Source organism: Carcharodon carcharias, chromosome 23 (genome assembly GCF_017639515.1).
Source record: "Carcharodon carcharias isolate sCarCar2 chromosome 23, sCarCar2.pri, whole genome shotgun sequence".
Classification (NCBI taxonomy): domain Eukaryota; kingdom Metazoa; phylum Chordata; class Chondrichthyes; order Lamniformes; family Lamnidae; genus Carcharodon; species Carcharodon carcharias.
The window spans coordinates 19353011-19375618 of NC_054489.1; the positions used below are offsets into that span (position 1 = coordinate 19353011).

The 22608-nt window shown below is 41.4% G+C and overlaps 1 protein-coding gene across 4 annotated transcripts in view; it reads left to right on the top strand.

Moving 5' to 3' along the window:
- Positions 1-22608, top strand: part of nbr1a (NBR1 autophagy cargo receptor a) — a 68969-nt gene that overhangs the window by 19578 nt on the left and 26783 nt on the right. For 3 of the 4 annotated variants that reach the window (XM_041173301.1, XM_041173302.1, XM_041173303.1), the window contains exons 5-11: positions 2479-2697; positions 4102-4176; positions 8798-9015; positions 11585-11749; positions 13213-13419; positions 15868-16006; positions 22138-22422. In XM_041173301.1, coding sequence (XP_041029235.1) covers positions 2479-2697; positions 4102-4176; positions 8798-9015; positions 11585-11749; positions 13213-13419; positions 15868-16006; positions 22138-22422 — 1308 coding nt within the window. The remainder of the gene's footprint in view (positions 1-2478; positions 2698-4101; positions 4177-8797; positions 9016-11584; positions 11750-13212; positions 13420-15867; positions 16007-22137; positions 22423-22608) is intronic. The other variant, XM_041173304.1, reaches the window with a different exon arrangement.

Sequence of the window (22608 nt, forward strand, 5' to 3'; positions counted from 1 at the left end):
TACCGACTCCCACAGCTACCTCAACTACAGCTCCTCACACCCCGCTTCCTGTAAGGACTCCATCCCATTCTCTCAGTTCCTTCGCCTCCGTCGCATCTATTCTGATGATGCCACTTTCCAAACCAGTTCCTCTGACATGTCTTCCTTCTTCCTTAACTGAGGTTTTCCACCCACGGTGATTGACAGGGCCCTCAACTGTGTCCGGCCCATCTCCCGCGCAAAATCATGATAGGGTCCCCCTTGTCCTCACTTATCATCCCACCAGCCTCCGCATTCAAAGGATCATCCTCTGCCATTTCTGTCAACTCCAGCATGATGCCAGCACCAAACACATCTTCCCTTCACCCCCCCCGGCGGCATTCTACAGGGATCATTCCCTCCGGGACACCCTGGTCCACTCCTCCATCAGCCCCTGCGCCTCAACCCCATCCCACGGCACCTTCCCATGTAACCGCAGAAGGTGCAACACCTGCCCCTTTACTTCCCCTCTCCTCCCCGTCCAAGGGCCCAAATACTCCTTTCAAGTGAAGCAGCATTTCACTTGCACTTCCCTCAATTTAGTCTGCTGCATTTGCTGCTCCCAATATGGTTTCCTCTACATTGGAGAGACCAAACGCAGACTGAGTGACCGCTTTGAGGAACACCTTCAGTCTGTCCGCAAGCATGACCCAGACCTCCCTGTCGCTTGCCATTTCAACACTCCACCCTGCTCTCATACCACATGTCTGTCCTTGGCCTGCTGCATTGTTCCAGTGAAGCTCAACACAAACAGGAGGAACAGCACCTCATCTTCCAACTAGGCACTTTACAGCCTTCCGGACTGAATATTGAGTTCAACAACTTTAGATCATGAACTCTCTCCTCCATCCCCACCCTCTTTCCGGTTCCCCCTTTTTTCCAATAATTTATATATATTTTTCTTTTCCCACCTATTTCCATTATTTTTAAATGTATTTCCATCCATTGTTTCATCTCTACCTTTTAGCCTATTTTGATCCCTTCCCCCCACCCCCACTAGGGCTATCTGTACCTTTCCCATTCTGCTTTCTACCCTTAATGTCACCTAATAGCACATTTCTTAGCGAATATCACCACCGTCAACACCTCTTTGTCCTTTTGCTTATGACATCTTTCGGCAATCTCCACCTATCACTGCCCTCTATCCAGCTCTACTTGTCCCACTCCCCCTTAAACCAGCTTATATTTCACCTTTCTTCTATTTTTCCTGAGTTCTGTTGAAGAGTCATATGGACTCGAAAAGTTAACTGTATTCTTCTCCACAAATGCTGTCAGACCTGCTGAGTTTTTCCATGAGCATGCTTGAGTTCGGCATCTGCATTCAAATACCTTCCAACTTTAGAATGGTTGACCATATGAAGACTTAAGAAACTTTTTAAGTTGCCAAACAATATTGATGTAATTTCGTAGTTGTCAATCTCCTTTCCCTTATATTATTTCCAATTTTATGTCCTACTACTCACCTGAAGGCACTGATTCTTTGGTGGGGACTAGGTCCACGGGTCACCCTCCAGTGCCTTGTCTGATTGACCATTATTCATGAGTGAGTGACTTGTGAATGATTCAATCATGGGAGGGGATATCATAGTGGGCAGTGATTCTTGCTAATATTTGCATATTCAAGACTTAGTGCACAGTATGTAGAATTCACTAAACTCATTTTCTTCTCTCACCCAGAGCACAGTGCCGAGCTGTAGCTCAACCATCACTGCTCCATTTAGACTTGCTACCTCTGCACAGATAGGGGTCAAACCTGAGTCCCTCATTGCCTGTATGGTTCAGCCACATGGGGTAAACCTGCAACCGAGGAACAAATCCCAATTTTTATTCTTTGCTAGAGATGGAATAGCCTGGGCTATAGACTTTTCATAACTGACATTAGTGCCATTGAATGTCTTTGAAAGATGTGTAATTCTAATAGAGTGAAATATTCATTTTTCTTTCCCTTTGTGCAGTGTTTTTTTACTGTTCTGTGATTTCTTCTGTTAATGATAATGCTCTCCACCTATACTGCGTGTACTTGATCTGCAAGCATACCATGAGTGGAATTTTAGTTTGCTTCTTCCTTGGGTGTGAACAGGACTGTCATGTCAGTTGCCTAGTTGTTAGCTAAGTTGATTCAGAGGCCGTTACTGGAGTTGGGTATAGGCCAGACCAGTTAAAGGAAATATTTTCCCTTTCCTTATTGCCTTCTATTAATAATGAGATTTATTGAATTCAAATTCATAACTCGGTGAAATTTGAACTAGCATCCTCTGGATTGCAATTTTTGCACCACAGCGCTACAGTTCCTACTGCCTGTTGAATATCACACTAGTTTTTTTTAAAAACAGCATCAGTGACCCTTTTAGTAAACTATTTTGTGGAACTGCAAGTGCTCTGTGATGTACTGTCATGATGTTTGTGGTGAAATGTTGTGACCTCTATCTTATTACTGCTATTTGCATTCCTTTTAATTAGAGTGCAGTTAAACAAGGAAATCGGATTCGAATGAACGTTTATGAAGTAAAGCACCTGAAGGAAAAACCAGAAAGCCAGTGTGTAAAGCGGACCTTTGAAAATAATGAACTGAAAGAATCTCAGAATAAGAAAGCTAAGAAAAAAGAAATGAAACATTATTCGCAGTTAGCAAAGTCCATTAGCCAAGACATGAAGGTAACAGAAGAAGCTAAAAGAAAGGTATGGTATTTTTATGAAGTGTTAGAAATTTCAAAGTCAATAAAGCAAGCTAATGGCTATAGAGAACATTGCTAGCCTTTGATATTCGTTTATACTGCAGCTGAATTGGAGTGCTTTGACAAAAGACCCCTTTAAAACCAGGCCTTCTTTTATTCCCATCATTTCTTCCACTCCTACTTTCTGGACTTGGAAACCTGCTTGTAATTTTTTTCAAGGCTTTTTTTTAACACGGTCCCCTGCCAACACATGGTGGCCATGCAGGATAGCCACCAGTAACCGCTTGCACCTGTCTACTGGGCTGTGCATGTGCAGCACTCCGATGACATCACACCTGTCCGGCCAGTGGGACAACATAACAGGAATGTAGAGCCGATGTCAATTTCAGAGAATTTAATCTCCGCGCACCCCCCCCCACCCGCAACTACAAAGCTCCCCACTCCACTTGCCTGGGAAAACTCCCCCCAGAGTTCTAGACTGTGTGTCTGGTGGGGACAGCCCCCAGGAAAGTCCACAGCTGAAGAGCAATGTTCATGTTGCAGCAGGAGGGAAGAGCATGGTTGGGGGGTAGATGTTATGGACAGCTTTGTGAAACATTTTATAAATCTACTAACATAAAATATTAATTTATTTCGCACTATACGCTGAAGCTGAAAGAATGGACTGTTAGGGTCACATGCAATTAAATTATTAAAAATCAGCATTCCTATAACAGTTAATATTGCATTTAATGGCCAATTTATTATTTCCCTTTTCTAATTTTATACAAGAAGTTGTTTCATACTGGCAGAAGTTAAAACTCAAAGATGGTCAAAGAAATCCACACTTCCTCATTTCCAGACCATAACCCTGGCCCATGCTCCTAAACCCCGACCAGCGTAGAACACGAGAACTTCTCATGCAGTTGGCAACAAATGCAGGTTTTTTTTATCTTCGCTCCTCACTTGATTTGTATTCTCAAGACACACATCATTCCATGACAAAGTTCAGGTGACCTTACAGAGTTTGAGTGTCATTGTTCAGCTCTCCAGAGAGAGTTGTATCAATGTGTCCTGAAAGGGAGACAGAAGATAATTTCTCCTTATGAAAAAGTGCATGGCGTTGGCTTCCTGTCACTTTACCTGTCATCAGTCTAGGAGATGTGAGTGTAGTTATAGAGCTGTGTGCTGATACCATATTGCACGTTGTTGATGTATCACTTTACTGTTCCACAGATATGTCAGACTCCAGTTTTGAACTAAGTAGCAGTAAATAAGTAACAATTATATATGCTTATTTTCTTAATATTTAAAAATTTTGTTCTATCCTAATGGTGCAGCTAATCAGTGTATAACTGTGTACATTGCTTTATTTTCTTCCAAGTTAGACAAATATAGTAACTTTGTGTGCTTATCACTATTCTTGTAGATGTCAAAAGATGTAGATCAAAGCAAGAACAATTGGCGGCTGCCTCCAGTTTGGTTTACACAGTACATGGAAACAGTAAGTACAGGCTTGCCTCATGTTCAGGATGGGATTATAAAGTGTAAACTGAAAGGCCTTGCTATTGGTGTGAAGCCTCACTAGCTGTGAGTACAGTTGGATAGAGATGGGGCTGTAATATTGCAGCACTGATTTGATGCATTTCTGTGTGTGAGAGGCTCTGTGCTGCCAACAGTCTTGTCATTTCTGGCCTTCTAATTCTAAAGTATTATATTTAAGCTGCAGTGAAGGGAATGCGTTTCCATAGCTCTGATCTGTTATTTCTAAACACTGTACAATGGGTAACTAGTATGGGGATGAAACAGGTTATATTTATAGATCTTTCTTAGTACTCTATACTAATCTTGTTTTTTGGAGTTGTAGGGCTATTTTGTTCTTTACATAAGAGGACAATTAGATTTTGTACAGTTATTGCTATATTTGATTTTGAAACTTGAGTGACGTGCCATCAGAGCCTTGAAAATAGATGTATAAAGCAACACTATTGTGTAACATTGACAGTGTAAATGTTGCTGACAAACATAGATTACTAACAGGACATTGATTCAGTTGGAGTTCCCACTTTATCACTTGCTTTCTGTGGTATAAACAAAATGAGTTATACCACTTGACACTTGTTTTCCTCATGTTATTCAACTCATCTGCATATACCTGTGCTTTTTAAGATTAAATAAGATTTATCTCCTTCCAGACCGTAAAAGAAAATCTTGGATTTACATTACCTTTCATGACCTCAGGGCGTCCTAAAAGAACACCACAGACATTGAAAAAATGTTGAAGCACTGCTTCAACAAGGGATGTGCAGTAGCCAATTTGCACACAGCACGGATAAGCAAACAGCAGTGAGATTAATGTTCAGATAGTCTATTTTAATATTTGATTGAGATGAATATTGGCCAGAATACCTGGGCCAAAATTTTTCGCTGAGCATGTGGGCGCACACGCTACCTGCTCAAGCATAAAATAGCGCGTGATGATGTCGGGTGAGTGTCCCGATGTCATTGCACGCTTGCATGACATTTGGTTGGCAGGCACGCACTAAACTCAGCGCGCCCACCGACAATTAAGAAGGCTATTAAGCCCATGAATGGCGCAGTTAACTGAGGTTTTTCACTGCCTGTCCAACGTTGCAGTTGGCGGGCGGGCTAATCATTTTTTAATTTTAATTTTGAGGAAACTACAGCCAAGGGCAGGATGAGGTTTCCGTTATTAAATTTAAAAAAAAAAATAAAAATCTATGCACAGAATTTTTGTAATGTCTGTGTTCAGGTGACTGCTTATGTTGCATGGACGTTTTTGTCCGGATTTAAAATCTTCATTCGATACTTTTGAAGTCTTCAGCTCCCTGAGGCAGCTCTTTGCCTTCAGGCCACTTTCTGTGTGCGCTCCCCTGTGCCCGTGCTGACTTCAGTGCTCGCCCTCCTCCCACCCCAACCAAAACAGCGCTTGTTAACATGTGCTTCATGCTTGCTGCTGTTAATTGGCCAGCCAGCGTGCAGTCGCGGTCAGGGGCTGATCGCGGGCGGCAGTCCGTTCCCCAGCCGCTCCCGCACGCTGACCTAAAACTCTTGCCCCTGAAGAATCCCCTGCTCTTCTTTGAACATTTCCATTTGATTTTTAAAAAAATCTATCTGGGAGTGTAGGAAAAGTCTCTGCTTGATGTCCCATCTGAAAGACAGTTTTGGGCTAGAATATGTGCTATTAGTCTCTGGGTTGGGGCTTGAATCATGACCTTGACTTGTGCATTGAGCAGAAGCTGATAACCTCAGTCCCCTTAAGGGGACAGTTCCTGCTGGTGTCTTCATTATGTGTGATACAATTTCACTCCTATATGACAGATTAACCCTGATGGATTTGAAAGCTTCATTTCAGTTGCTTGTCATAATTAGGACTTTGTTTGTTGGGAACAAAAGTGTCAACTCTGTTTTAAAAGAAAACTCCAATAATATAATTCAATTTTTTACGTTTTGTTCTTCAAAGCAAGCTGCTGTTACACGAGACCAGACTTGTCCAACCTTTTTGTGCAAGGGGCCACATTTCAATTTATTTTTGACTCAAGGGGCTGATGAGCAAATTTCAGGAAGGTAATGTTTGGCACAACATTAAACATGAATTTTAATAAAATATTGAGGTATGAGGAAAAGAAACAATTTGCTGAGTAAAAATAAAGCGATGTCAGTGCAATCAATAGATGATTTTTTAATTAATAAAGATGACCATTAGAGTGTGAGAGGGTCAAATTGTGTTTGACCGGTTTACTCCCAGTCTCTGGGTGCTTACTCACTCTCACTCACACCCACACTCACCGTGTGAGTTGGTGTGTGGGTTTGAGGGCACCCAGACTCCTCGCTCGACGACATGTGTGCGCTTGCTTACACACACGTGCTCACTACCCCCTGTCCAGCAGCCGTGCTGACTCTTCTCCACTCCCTGAAAACCTCCCTCCTTTCCCAGCTGATTCACCGCCGCTGTTGTGCCATTTCTTCAGTCTAAAGGAAACTGTTCCTACAATCAGAGACTGGCTCTCTCCCACTATGTTCACTAGTGATGCTATCAACAGCAAACGGGGGAGAGAAATGGCCTGTGATTGGAGGAGCAGCTCCTTGCAGAATCCTTGACTTCACTTACCAGCATTTTGAATACTGGGTCTGGGAGCCAGATAGAGAGCCGGAGAGTGGCCTGCGGGCTGCATGTTGGACAAGCCTGCGCTAGATAGTTTTGTGAAGAACATGAATATCGCTAACTGAAAGCTAATGGCTTGAAACATTTTGAACCCAGGCAGATGGTAGTTTGTGAACCGACACTGTTCTTTGAATTTTCAGTGATCATTCAATGTTCACCTAATCTGATACTTCTTTGCCAGGGATTTGTTTAGCTTACAATGTCACTGAACAGGCCAAGAGGCCAAAGGGAAGTTGATTTTTTTTTAAAGTGGTGAATTGAGTCATAAGACTGGGTGGTGTCTGGTTTAATGCCTAGTGTGTACAGAGGTTGCTGAATTCATCTATGTTAATTGCACTTGTCCTGTATTTCTGAACTAGGGTGGGGGCGGTAAAATGTGCATATTCCTACTGCACATGCCATTGAGCGAATTTGAATGTATGGTGCCTATGCATTGACAGCTGGTAAGGACGAGGTTGGATTCCTTGTGATGTCCTTGTGGTTGAAGATCCACTGATATTTGTTCCTAACTTGAACCATAAAGAATGTCTCTTTGTTTTGGGGTGTAGAAGGTTTACCAAAATATTTGGAACTGAACTCCAACATGTCATAAAACGGCGTGGGAAATTAGGATTTAAATAAAAGTATAGACTTTTCCAATACTCTAGCTCAGCGAAACTGTAAGGACGGATATTTATGTTAGTTAGTAGCGACATTAAGGTCAGTTGTTCTGCTACTGATCAGTGCCCACAGGGGCACAAAGCTGATGCTGTCCAAACACATTTACATGGGCATAGTAATGGCTGTCATTCCCTATAATGGTTGTCTCATCCTAAATTTGTCTGGTCAGACTTGAGACAGGCCTTAGCAATCTATTTCTGCATATGTTTGGCAATGATTTGCAACATCAGAGGATCAGTCTGGTGTTGCACTGACCCTTCTGGAAATGTATGTAATGTTTAAATGCCTTCATCTAAGCTTCCTTGAATCGAATACAGTATCTCATTTAGCGTTTGCTGTCCATGATGGTCCTCCAACGTTGTTTTCATCGTAATATGAAATTAGATTTGATGTGTTCATTTTAATTACCAATATATAATGAAGACGGTTTGAAAAGTATCCTTGCTTTGTAATTAAGTGCATAGATCAAGAATATTAGTGTAAAAGAAAAGCAACATTCTGCAGATACTGGAAATCTGAAAAACTGAACATGTTCAGGTCAGGTAGCATATTGGTATTTTTTTAAATAAATGACCTACTTACCATTATTATCAGACGTATCATTGACAAACTAAATATTATTACAAAATGTAATCTTGTTCCTCACCACAAAATAAATTAGGTATATGGAAATATCATCCTTCATAAAAACAATGTGCTATCCTTCCAGTAATCTCAGATGTGTCTGTTGCTTTGTAAATGCACAGCATATGACTAATTTAGTGGTTCATTTCTCCTTAAACCTTCCCTTTCTTTGCTGTTGTTTACATGTAAACTTAATTGTATATGAATTGTTTAATTAAATGCAGGTGGTGGGCATCGTGGTATCACTTGAGCGCATGTAAAGAGGCACTTACACTTAACTCAACCACACCACAGTTACTGCATGTTTGTCATGTTTCCCTTTGTAAATAAATGTAAGGCTAGAGTAAAGATTGATTCCAGTATCATCCTTCGCCAACTTGCTTTCCGGAATAGAACATAAACAAATAACAAAGATAGGAGAATGGGCCATAGCTTTGAGCTATGGCACTGCCAAAAGGATTAGAGGTTAAAATCCCATTGCTTTACTTGTCATTTTCTTCATAAACAGAATATCACCCATGATCTTCCCATGAGCTGCCTGCTGTGGTTGAGGTTCTGCTAGTGGCGCAAGAGCTCATTGTTTTATAACCATATTTTAAACTCTTGTATCTTTTTTGCTCTCTGGGGCTTCTGCTTATGTGCATTCTAATTTCAGTTCAAAGATAAGCTCGTGAAAGAAACAGTTGACCGGATCTGTTGTGACTTCTTTGAGAAGGTGAACATTCAGCAGCAGGTGCGTGACCCATTCAGTGCCCCAGCAGCACCTCCTGTTCAAGTTCCAGAGGCCCACACTACACAGATCGGCTACTATGATTGGCTCATGGCTTGTAGCAACTGTCTGTCTCGTATTCTTGGAGTACGCTACCAGTGCAGGTAATGTAAAGTATGAATTATACTCTGTCCCTGGTTTTATTTATATTGTGCCTACTCAATACAATAGAAATGCTTTGGGAGATAGTGAAAAATGAATTGGAAATTGGGTGTTGTGTAAAATAGGTGGCCAATTTATTATTCTGTGTTGCTGTTCAAGATGAATTTCTCACTCCTAAAGTATCTGGGTCTATTTCCTCCACAGCTTTCTGTAGTTCAGCACTTGTTTAAAATTTGAGGTCAAAACTCCTTTATTTTGTTTTGTCAATTCTTTAGGCATATTAGCTAAGTCAGACTTTAGATTCAGATGGCTAACTCCTAAATATTGAAATTAAGCAACTTAGACTGAATTATAGGAACAAGTAGTTGTAGCTTCTCTTGTACCGTTTGGCAGCCTGACTATGAACTGTCAGGATCAGTATGTGTAAATAAGTCTGAATGATAGTTGAGGTACAAGTGCCTCGTTTGTGAATCTGCTGTTCTGCCATGCAGGTATCTTTGCAGCCACATTAAATACAAGCTTAAGAGTACATTTACACTGTAACTGCAACATCAGTATGCAATGTCAGTGCAAACCAAAACCTTTGCAGTTATTTTGTAAGCGTAGTCTAAACTCAGACACGGAAACAAAGCAGTGACACACCAGAACATCTGCAGGAGGGAATCTTGCTGTGCTTTACTTCAGAGTCACTTGACGCCACACCTGCTTTACACACCAGAGCTGAATTTTATGGGGCCTGCAAGAGCACAATTGGAGGCAGGGATGGGGGGTGTTGGGCTAGAAAATGGCGAAAGGCAATGGGGTTTCAGTGCCAGTTAGGGACCTTTTCCCGTTGCCACCAGCATTTTGCCAAGTGTGTGGGCCTTCTGCAATATGAGAAGACTGCCTGGTGAATCATGTCAGCCTCCTGCAGGCTTGGGTGGGAGGGGGGGTGGTGAGTGAAGGGCCCTCCTCATTGGGCACTTGGTGGAAAGGTCTACCCCTGAGGCATCACCGCCCCACTCTCACCAACCACACACTCCCACCCTTGTTGAGGCCTACCTGACTGGCCCCAGTGACCCCTGGCCTTATTTACCTTGCTGCAAGGGCAGCAACCATTGCTGCATCTTTCATGGTGGCTGCAGTCCTAGCAGTGGTCACCATTTCAAGTGGTATTGCTGGGACTGAACAGCTGCCGGCCCCCCGATTTGCTTTAAAGGAATGGGAGTCCCGATGACAGCTTATTAGCTGCAAGATAGGGATAAAATCCAGTTGTAGATCCCCCCGCCCCCACCCCTCCCAAAGGCTGAAGTGGGATTGTCCCTGGCTTTCTGGCCTGATGCCGAGTCTCCGCCGCCCCAACAAAGCCCAGCACCAAGTTGCACATCGTGCAAAATGATTTTTGATCTTATACTTTCAGTAAATTTGTGGACTGTGTTTCTTAAGTGTGCTGACTTTGTCCATCGACAATAAACACGTACATGGTGGCTGTTTGGGAACTTACTTTGGGAACCTATTGAACACAACTCCAATTACAGATAATAGAAAATGCAAAACTGAAACGGTACACAGTTGTATCAAGGTGGTGGCAAGAACTTGAATGATTTTGACCCAATTGACAAAACGCTGTTTGCAAGGTGGGACACTTCTCACCCACAGTAGATGTGTAACATCCATCCATCCATTTTCTCACAGCTTCTCCTGGTGAGGGTTGCGGTGACTGTGTAACATAATTAACCTATATTTATCTCATAGAATACAGGACTGTAATGTAATTTCACAAAAATATCCTGCTCAAAATATCTCGATTACATGTATGTGAAAATCTTAACGTTTTGCAGTGTCTTTTTCTTACAAACATATGAACAAGGAGCAGGAGTAGGCCTTCAGCCCCTCGAGCCTGCTCCGCCATTTAATAAGATCATGGCTGACCTGATAGTAACCTGAAATCTGCATCCCACGTACCCCTGATAATTTATCACCTCCTTACTTACCAAGAATCTATCCACCTCTGCCTTAAAAATATTCAAAGGCTCTGCTTCCACCACATTTTCAGGAAGAGAGTTCCAAAGACTCATGACCCTCTAAGTGAAAAAATTTCATCTCATCTCTGCTTTAAATGGGCGACCCTGTATTTTTAAATGGTGACCCCTAGTTCTAGCACCTGTGCTAAAGAGACTTTACCGTCTATCAGTTTAGGCTTGCTTGTAATTACTATCTGCACACATTGAAACTTACTTTCTGTTATCAACTCACACCCAGGTTAGTCTTGGGCCTTTCCTACTTTTATTGAGACTTATTTACAGGAAGCATGAGGAAGCAAAATTTTGAAACAAATGCCGTCAATATGTTTTCTATTTTGTGTACTTCCACAGGTAGTGGTAGTGATTTAGGAAGGATATTTCTCTCAAAATCAGCAGCTAAAAATGTTACAAATTAACACTACATGCGTTTACTGGAATGAGTTCTCAAGGAAAAAAATAATAAAAGTTAATTTTTTGTTATTCGAAACTTGGTCATTGAGTATTTTAAGCGTTAAGTATGCATGTTTGTAAAATAAATTTAAATTGCACTCCAATTTTATTTTCATAGCATTTGCCCCACATACACCATCTGTGAGTCCTGTGAAGCTAGTAACTATAGGCATGATCTGAACCACCCATTGCTGAAACTGAGAAAACCTTCAACATCTTCACCTGAGATCACACTGGCACAGTTTGTTGGAAACGTTATCCCTGATGTAGCAGAACAAACAAGGTAATGTCAACCCTATTTACGTTAGCATTCTAGAATTTATCTTCGCTGGGATTCTACCTGGTGTGAAGAAATACAAATACAGAGATGGACTTAGAGTGGATTCTTTTTCATTTGAACAATGCAGATTGTAGAGCAATAGGATTGAAGTGTTGAAAATTACGAAAAGATGGGACAGGTCGATAGGAACAGACTGCTTAACTGCTAGAAACAATCTAGAATGAGGGGCCAAAATTAATTAGTAAATGTAAAAACCATTAGAGTTAGAGAAACCTAATATAAAGAGTTGTGGGACTGTGAAATTCACTGATGGATTGTGGTTGAGGAAGAGACCATGTTATCTGTGAAGATGAGATTGGATAGGGGATTAAGGATATAAAAACCAGGTAGGTGAATGTGATGAAGGCAGTTTACTCACATGGAGAGTAATAAATGCCAACATGGCCTGGTTGGACGAAATGGCAAATGTTTTTGTTGTAACTTTTATGTGCTAACATTCAGAATTAGTTTGGTGTTGTTGAATTGCCATTGATTTTTAGTTTAAAAACAATAAACTGGTCATTGCAGCAAAATGGAAGCATTCGGCTTGTTTTGTCTTTTGCAGTGTCGGTGTGCAATGCTTTGCCTCTCATTCCCAGAGTACTGTCCATATGGGTTTCTGCCCATTATTCATGATCTAATCAATATGTGTATAACGTCTTTTCTTAACCTTGCTAAAACATCACATTGTTTACAAAGGGTTTCTTTATTGACTTTCTAAACAGCTTGTAAACACAAAAGCCCTCAAATTTATTGGGGAAAGTTTTTTGAGCTGTCAGCTGCAGCCGAGTTGCTAAGACATTACCTCTGAGTCAGAAAGTTATGGGTTGAAGTTCCACTCCAGAACTTGAGCGCGAAGAGCTATGATGACATCTGTGCTCCCCTCACTACAGCAGGAGTCCTGCACTGTCAGGGATGCTCTCCTTTGGATGAGATGTTAAACTGATGCCCTGTCTGTCCTCTCCGGTGGCCATTGAAGATCCCATGGCACTATTTTTGAAGATATTAATCCCTCAAGCAACATCACAAAACAAGATTATCTGGTCACTATCATGTTGCTGTTTGTGGGAGTTAGCTGTGTGAAAATTGGCTGGCGCTTTTCCTATGTTAAAATACTGGCTACACTTCATTGGCTGGTAAAGTGCTATGGGATGTCTTGAAGTTGTGAAAGGTGTTATATAAATGCAAATCTCTTCTCGCTTACTTACTTCCCTCTTTCTCACCCTCTCTGCCTCCCCATCGCCCCTCTCCCATTGCATTTAAAATGGGTTTCACTGTTAAACATGTTCCATAACTTCTCTCTGTATCCTATTAAGCATTTTTCTTTTCCTTAAAGACAATATTAGGTAGATCATGATATTATCCACAATTTAGAATGGAATGTTCTATATTAAATTCTGAAATATGCATTTTCAACTTCTGTTTAGGCTACAAAAACAAATAGATAAAACTTTTTTGAAAGCTGAAAAGCAAAGATTGCGATCTGAAAAGCTGCAACGCAAAGCAGAGTTTAAGGAGATTAAAAAACAGCTAAAACTACAGAAAAAACATCTGCAATGGAATGGTGTACCTCTTGCGGAACAATTGAATCAACCAATACAAGAACATAAAGGAGTTCAGCACACTTTAGCAGTGTAAGTACAGGATCAGTAACTCTTTGGGCACCACTGCACCATTTATGCAGCATTAAACACTTATACCCTTTTTTTTTGACGTTTGAACGAATACTGCATAAAATTTTGCAGTTCCATATATTTTTGTCCAGAAATTTAAACTATGTCTATAGAATGCAGTATAATTTAGTGACCATGGAATATTGTTTTAAAAATACATCAGTGATAAGCTTGTACTAGTTGTTACCTAAAAGGTGGTGGTGGTGGTGTATTCTCCATATGTTGATAAGTCATCAATAAAATGAAACACTGATTGTTCATGGAAAATAAACCATCAAATGACGTGGACTGCATTATTTGCTCGTGCCAGAGGCACAAGTGAGTTGTGTCGGCTGCAGCCTAAGTGATTTATTTTTGTTGCTGCTGGTCTCTGAGTGTGCACTTAAAGGACAAAATGAGCTTTCTGAGTGTTCAGATAGATTTTTTAAAAATTTCCTTTAAACCTGGCAATTTTGAGTGGATGTACAGACTGATGTGCTTAGAGGCTATATATTTACAGGTGTAATGTCTTGCAAACCAGCTCAAAATTGACAACAAAAAAAATTCAAAGACAATTTAGTCATCACCATGCTTTGGTGGTTTGTGAGACTTTAATCCACTAAGGTAGTTTGGAAAAGAAGGTTCCAATAGCAATTCTGTGGAGGCATCAATTTCCATACCGCATCATTTACAACTTGTGTGGTATGTGAAGTCTGTTTGGCTGGTGAGCATTGACTTGTTTTTTGGATAATTTGACGAATGAACTATAGATTCAGTATGGCAAAGGAGGAGGCCGTTCAACCCATCGGGTCCATGCCACCCCTCTGTAGAGCAATCCAGACAGTCCCATTCCCCCTCCCCCCCACTCTAATATCATAACCCTGCAAATTTATTTCCCTGAAGCGTCTATCCAGTTTCCTTTTGAAATAATCGATTGTCTCCACTTCCACCACCCTCACAGGCAGTGTATTCCATGTCATTACCACCCAATACATTTTTTTAAAAGTTTTTCTTCACATCCCTCCTACATCTCTTGCCCAAAACCTTAAATCTGTCATAGGATCATAGAATGGCTACAGCTTAGGAGGGGGTCAATCGTCCAGCCATGTCTGTGTTGGTTATCTGCAAGAGCAACTCACCTAGTCCCACTCCCTCACCTGTTCCCTGTAGCTCTGCATTTTTTTTCAGTTAATTATCCAGTTCTCTTTTAAAAGCCACAATTGAATCTGTCTCCAACAGAGTCTCACACAGTGCATTCCAGATCCTAACCATTCGCTGGTTGATGTTGTTGCTTTTTTTTTTGTCAATCACCCTAGATAAGGGTCCTCTGGTTCTTCCTTCCACCAATGGGAACAATTTTTCCCCTATCTACCCTGTCCAGACCCCTCGTGATTTTGGATACCTCGATCAAATCTCCTCTCAACCTTCTCCAAGGAGATCAGCCCCAACTTCTTCAATCTATCCACATAATTGAAGTTGCTCATCCCTTGAACCATTCTTGCAAATCTCTTCTGCACCCTGTCTAATACCTTCACATCTTTCCTAGTGTGGCACCCAGAATTGGACACAGTACTCTAGCTGAGGCCGGACCAGTGTTTTAAACAGGTTTATCATAACTTCCTTGCTCTAGTACTCTGTGCCCTAAGTCCAGGGTCCCGTATACTTTATTAACTGCACTTTCAATCTGCCCTGCCATCTTCAATGATTTATATACATGTACCCCCAGGTCTCTCCTGCATCCCTTTTAGAATTGTTCCCTTTAATTTATATTGCCTTTCCTCATTCTTCCTACCAAAGTGATCACTCCACACTTCTCTTCATTAAATTTCATCTGCCACTTGTCCACCCATTCCACCAACCTGTCTGTCCTCTTGACATTTATGACTATCCTCACAGTTCACAATTCTTCCAAGTTTTGTGTCATCCACAAATTTTGAAATTGTGTCAACTCTAGGCCATTGATATATATCAAGAAAACAAGGCGCCCTAACACCAATCCCTGGGGAAGTCCATGATAAGCCTTCCTCCAGTCAAAAAAGCAACCACTGACCTATACTCTCTGTTTCCTGTCACTCAGATAGTTTCAGACCCGTGCTGTTAGGTCAAGGCCTTGTACCATCAGCTAATGCCAATTGATCTTTTTTTGTCCATCTTTATGTAAACTTGTCATAATCATACCATTTTTAACCGATCTCCCCTCAATGCTTTAGGGAAAGTAGCTCCAGCTTCTCCAACCTCACCTTGAAACTAAATTCTCTCATCCCTGGGACCACTCTGGTAAATCTCCTCTGCACCTTTTCAAGGACTTAACAGTTAAGCCCAAGAGCAAGTGTGTATCAACATGAAATATTCTTGCTTTATGCTCCTTTACTTTATTTGCTGTTTTTTGTTTTGATAGTTGCTAGTAGTTTTTTGTTTTCATTTTTGCAGGCCTGTTATTTCAATTTTGGGAGCTGAATTTGTGGACGAGAACTTCCCTGATGGTACTCATCTTCAACCAGGAATCAAATTTATCAAACACTGGAGAATGAAGAACACGGGCAATGCTAATTGGACATCTGCCACAAAAGTAAATAGCTGTCTTTTTTTATGTTACCACTTAGCAAACGTTTCACTGTCTGCATTAATACTTAACTGATAAAATGGCAATGAAAGTGTTGTCATCAAACTTTTGTTTCGAGACTGTAAATGGATAACCTCACAGTCTCATGTATGACAGTTGACAATATTAAATGGCCTGTCATATCAATGAGTTCTAAATGTTCTTTCACAGGTGTACAGGACCATTGTATATAGTTTTCATCTGTTCTGCTTTTTTCATCATACTTTTTTTGTTGTTGCTGTTTCTTCTCAGTTATGCATTATCAGCTCTCAGTTGAACCATAGTCATAGAGGGCTACAGCACAGAAAAATGCCATTCGGCCCATTGAGTCTGCCGGTCAAACAAGTACCTAACTATTCTAATCCCATTTTCCAGCACCAGGCCCATGGCCTTGTATGCCATGGCATCACAAGTGCACATCCAAACACTTGATAAATGTTATGAGGGTTTCTGCCTCTACCACCCTTTCAGGCAGTGAGTTCCAGATTCCTGCCACCCTCTGGGTGAAAAAATTCTTCCTCAGATACCCTCTAAATCTCCTGCCCTCACCTTAAATCTATGCCCCCTGGTTATTGATCCCTCCACCAAGGGGAAAAATTCCTTCCTGTCTACCCTATCTATGCCTCTCATAATTTTATTTGCCCCATTTTTGTCCCCTCCTCAATCTCCTCCACTCCAGGGAAAATAACCCCAGTCTATCCAATCTCTCCTCATAACTAAAACACTCCAGCCCAGGCAACATCCTGGTGAGTCTCCTCTGCACTCTCTCTAGTGCAATCACATCCTTCCTGTAATGCAGATTCCAGAACTGCATGCAATACTCTAGCTGTGGCCTAACCAGCGTTTTATACAGTTCCGGCATAACCTCCCTGCTCTTATATTCTATACCTTGTTTAATAAAGACTAGTATCCCATATGCCTTCTTAACTACCTTATCTACCTGTCCCGCTATCTTAAGGGACCGGTGGACATGCGCACCAAAATCCCTCTGATCCTTGGTACTTCCCAGGGTCCTCCCATTCATCATGTATTCCCATGCCTTGTTTGTCCTGCCCAAGTGCAGCACCTCACACTTATCCGGATTAAATTCTATTTGCCACTGATCAGTCCATCTGATCAGCCCATCTATATCCTCCTGTAATCTAAGGCTATCCTCCTCACTATTTACCACCCCACCAATTTTCGTGTCATCTGCGAACTTACTGATCAACACTCCTACATTCAAGTCTTAATCGTTTATATATACCACAAACAGCAAGGGTCCCAACACAGATCCCTGTGGAACCCCACTGGACACAGGCGTCCAGTCACAAAATCACCCTCTGCTTCCTGCCACTCAGCCAATTCTGGATCCAGTTTGCCAAATTGCCTTGGATCCCACAGGCTCTTACCTTCGTTATCAATCGTCCATGTGGGACCTTATCAAAAGCCTTGCTGAAGTCCAAGCAGAGTACGTCAAGTGCATTGCCCTCATCTCCACACCTGGTCACCTCTTCGAAATATTGAATCAAATTGGTCAGACTGACCTCCCTTTAACAAAACTGTGCTGATTGTCCTTGATGAATACCTGCCTCTCCAAGTGTAGATTAATTCTGTCCCTCAGAATTGCTTCCAATAGTTTACCCACCACTGAGGTTAGACTGACTGGCCTGTAGTTCCCTGGTTTATCCCTTCTTCCCTTCTTGGATAACGGTACCACATTGGCTGTCCTCCAGTCCTCTGGCACCTCTCTTGTGGCCAGAGGGGTACTGAAAATTATTGCCAGTGCCCCAGTTATCACCTCCCTTGCCTCACTCAACATCCTGGGATTCATTTCATCCGGGCCTGGAGATTTATTTACTTTTAAGCCTGCCAGACCACTTAGAACCTCCTCCCTTTCTATGCTAATTTCTTTAATTATATCACAGTCCTTCTGCCTGATTTCCATACCCAAGTCGTCCCTCTCACTTGTGAACACCAACACAAAGTATTCATTTAGAACCCTAGCTATGTCTTCCGGCTCCACACACAAATTACCACTGTGGTCCTTAATGGGCCCTATACTTTCCTTAGTTATCCTTTTACTCTTAATGTACTTGTAGAATAACTTTGAATTTTCCTTTATTTTACCTGCCAATGTTTTTCATGACCCCTTTTTGCTCTCCTAATTTCTTTTTTAAGTTTCCCCCCCCCCCTTCTACACATTCTATACCCCTCTAGGGATTCCGCTGTTTTGAGTCTTCAGTATCTGCCATAAGCCTCCCTTTTTCTCTTTATCCAATCCTGTATACGCCTTGACATTCAGTGTTCTGTGGATTTGTTGGTCCCATCCTTTGTCTTTACTGGAATGTGTCAGCCCTGTACTCTCCCTATTTCCTTCTTGAATAAGTCCCACTGCTCTGACACAGATTTAACTAAAAGTAACTGCTCCCAGTCCACTCTGGTCAAATCATATCTGATCTTATTAAAATCGGCCTTCCTCCAATTTAGAACTCTGATTTCTGGCCCATCCTTGTCCTTTTCCAAAACAATCTTGAATCTAACAGAGTTATTATCACTATCTGCAAAATGCTCCCCCACTGATACCTCTACCATTTGCCTGGCTTCATTCCCTAAAATTAAGTCCAGGGTCGCCCCCTATCTTGTAGGACCTTCTACATACTGGCTTAAAAAGCTCTCCTGGAGGCATTTTAAGAATTCTGCTCCCTCTAAACCTATCACTATGACTAATCCAGTTAATATTGGGGAAGTTGAAATCTCCCTCTATTACTACCCTATTTTACACTTCTCTAAAATTTGCCTGCATATCTGTTCTTTCTCTCTGACTGTTTGAGGGCCTATAGTACACTCCCAACAATGTGATTGCTCCTTTTTTAGTTTTTCAGTTCCACCCATATGGCTTCATTTGAGGAGCCTTCTAAGATGTCATCCCTCCTTACTGCTGTAATTGATTCCTTGATCGATATTGCAATACCCCCTCCTCTTTTACCTCCTTCCTTGTCTAGCCTGAAGACACTATACCCTGGACTATTGAGCTGCCAATCCTGCCCCCCTCTCAATCATGTTTTTGTGACAGCAATGACATCATACTTCCATGTGTTAATTTGTGTCCTCAACTCATCTGCCTCATTCATCAGATTCCTTACATTAAAATAAATACAATCCAACCTTGCCAAACTCCCTTGTGCCTTAACTGGCCTATAATTTCTATGCCTTCCAGACTCACTTGTTCTCTCTTCTAATTTTGGCTGTGCATCTCCCCCTGCTGAACCTCCTTTCAGGATCCCATCTCCCTGCCAAGTTAATTTAAACCATCCCCAACAGCATTAGCAAACCTCCCTGCAAGGATAAATGTCCCATTATGGTTCAGGTACAACCCGTCCGCCTTATACAGGTCCCACCACCCCCAGAAATCTAAAGCCCTCCCTCCTGCACCATCTCTCCAGCCACGCATTCATCTGGACTAACCTTCAATTTCTATACTCACTAGCACGTAGCACCAGAAGTAATCCAGAGATTACTACCTTTTGAGGTCCTGTTTTTTAATCTGTTCCCTAGCTCCCTAAATTCGGCTTGCAGGACCTCATTCCTCTTTCTATCTATATCACTGGTCCAAATATGTACCACGATCTCTGTCTGTTTGCGCTCCCCCTTTAGAATGCCCTGCAGCCATTCAGTGACATTCTTGACTCTGGCGCCAGGGAGGCAACATACCATCCTGAAGTCACGTCTACGGCCGCAGAAACACCTGCCTGTTCCTCTTACAACGAGTCTCCTACCACTATTGCTCTTGCTCTGTTTTCCCCCCCACCCCCTTGCAGCTGAGCCACTCAGTGCCATGAGCATGGCTGCACTCTCCAGAGGAACCGTCACTCTCACTGTTTTTCCACACACAAAACGGTTCTCAAGCAAGATGCATCCTGGGGATTTCCTGACTACCTGCCTGACACCTTTCTTCTGATTGACGGTCATCCATTCCTTCTGTCTGCATTCCCATAAGCTGTGGGGTGGCCATGTCTAAAAACGTGCTATCCACGTAACTCTCAGCCTCATGGATGCACCTCAGTGCCTCCATCTGCCGCTCAAGCTCTGAAACTTGGAGCTCAGGTAGCTGCAGCTTGTGGTACTTCCTGCATACGTGGTCAGTCAGAGCGCAAGGAGCGTCTAGGATTTCCCACATGTTGCAGGTGGTACATAACAGAGGACTGCCTCTGCCATGCCTCTAGTTGAAAAAAAACCCCTTTAAGTTAAGTACAGTTTAAAAAAAGACGTTAAACTATTTATGTGCTTTAGATAAAGATTAGAACCCTTAACTTTTCTTAGCTTAATTTATTTTAAACTGGAGAAAAATACTTGCCCCCTACTCACTAATCAGCTCTCACCTTTTGTGCTGACGTCACTTTTTGAAGCTTCCCGCACTTGCGCTGGTTCTGATCTCTCCGCCGCTCTCTCGCACTGTCTTGTGATGTCACTCTTGTTATTTTCAACAAGAACTGACTGCAGGACACTCTTCCAGCTGCTGGAAAGTACAGAACTGTCCAAACACAACCTTTCCCAATGTCAGTGTTCCCAAAGTGTTGTGTCATGATGCTGAGTTACTCTTGTCATTCAGATCCTGGAGAGATGGAATGTTTTGTTATGTTTCTTTCTTCCTCTGCTCTGACCAAGCTAGAACTTTAAATTAGTCCTTTTTAGTTTAAAATGTGATTTGTATGTTTGTTTTTGTGTTATTTAATTTTCACAGGTCTTATTACTCAAATATGAGGATTTAAAAAGAGACGGAATCTAAACAGAAGTCTTTTTGATATGGCTAGGGAAAAGCAGGACAGCAGTCACATTGTTAGAATTAAATTGAAGACTGTTGAACAAAGTAAATGGGCAATAACCTAAGCTATGGGAGCTAGTAGCTAATTAAAAATAGACTGGGAGAGGAAGATGTTTGTGCTGAGTTGGGGATGTTGTGGTTTATAGTGTGTTCAGGACTGTTTGTTTTCAATCAACAGGAGAGAAAGCTTTATTTATCCTGATTTTTACTAATAAAGAGAAGCGAGTAGATGATATAAAAGTGATCATAATATAACTGGGTTCAGTAAAAGAAAAGTTGAGGACAAGGGTACTTGACTGGTAAAGTAAATTTTAATGAGTTAAGGGAACTTTACACAGCTTGGAGAGCAGGAGAATTTGGTAGCCATAGATCCAGAAGGGAAAATACCATTCAGAAGATCGAAAGAGTATAAATCAAGTGCATTCTATTTGTGTATAGAGACAAAGGAATGAATTGAAGGTAGGGTTTGTATAAATAAATTGAAAGATGAGATCTATTTTGAAACTTAACAATAAAACATACAGCACTTGCAGGACAGATTGAAAAGCGAAAGCCAGGATAAATGCAGAGTATCCATATAAGAAAGCTACAAAATACAAATTTAGAGTACGGGGGGAAATTATTTGAAAAAAAGATTATAAGAAAGCTTTCCAAAGTGACATTATGATCATGGTAGACGTATGATCATTAAGAAATGAAGGAGGTTATTATGGCACAGCCGATGGTAAATGCTGAACTGCTCAAATCCCGAAGGGAAATTTAAAACAACCGCCACAACTGTTTGGCAATTTGTATGAATTTTGAGATGCGTGCCTTGAATTCAATAGTATTAAAATTTTCAGACCAACTGCTTTTACATCAATTAAGACAGACACACACACGCAGACCCACAGACACAGACCACACTACTACTGTACTTTACAATAAATTCCAATATCATTATGAGAATTATTATATCTGCCCTGCAGAGGTGGACTATGAGTTTGTTCTAAACAGATCTTTGTTCTCCAGTTAGTGGAAGTTAATTTTAAAACGAGAAGAAATAGTAAAGAAGTTACTCAAACTTAAGGCGAACAAATTTCCTCAATCAGATGTCTCACTTCCATATTTGTATCTTTATGCTTATTGATCTAGGTCAATGTTGTCAGCAGTTAAAACCAGGAAAGGCTCAGTTGTCTGTTGGCTTGTGAAAAGAGGGGGGGGGGTGGGGGGAGAAAAAATTATATTAATATAAAACTAGACTTATTTTGCTCTAATTTTTAGAATATTGAAGTTAATTTTCATGTTTTGACAGCTCCAGTTTATGTGGGGCAACCTTATCCTGGCTTTCCCTGCAAAAAAAGAAGTTTCTGTTCCATTCCTACAACCAGGAGACATTGGTATTGTATCAGTGGAATTTGTTGCACCCACCTTTGAAGGCACTTACGCTTCTCATTGGCGCTTGACTCATAAAGGAGAACAATTTGGGCCTAGAGTATGGTGCAGCATTATTATTGACTCTCCATTACTCAATGAAACTCTTGATGGAAATGAAAATTCCCTCTTTACCTCTAGCAAGACTAGGTTTCCTGGCAATCAGGTAGGTTGAATGAAGCAAATATTTGAAGCCAATGTGGATTGTTTCATTGTAGTTAAATTGTGTTTTGTGAATTCAGATGACCAAATTTTCATGAAAGTGATACCTATCCTGTTTATTTAAAACACTACAGATTTTTGGAAAACCACAATACAAAAAGAAAGCACGTACATTTGTCAGGAAGCATTA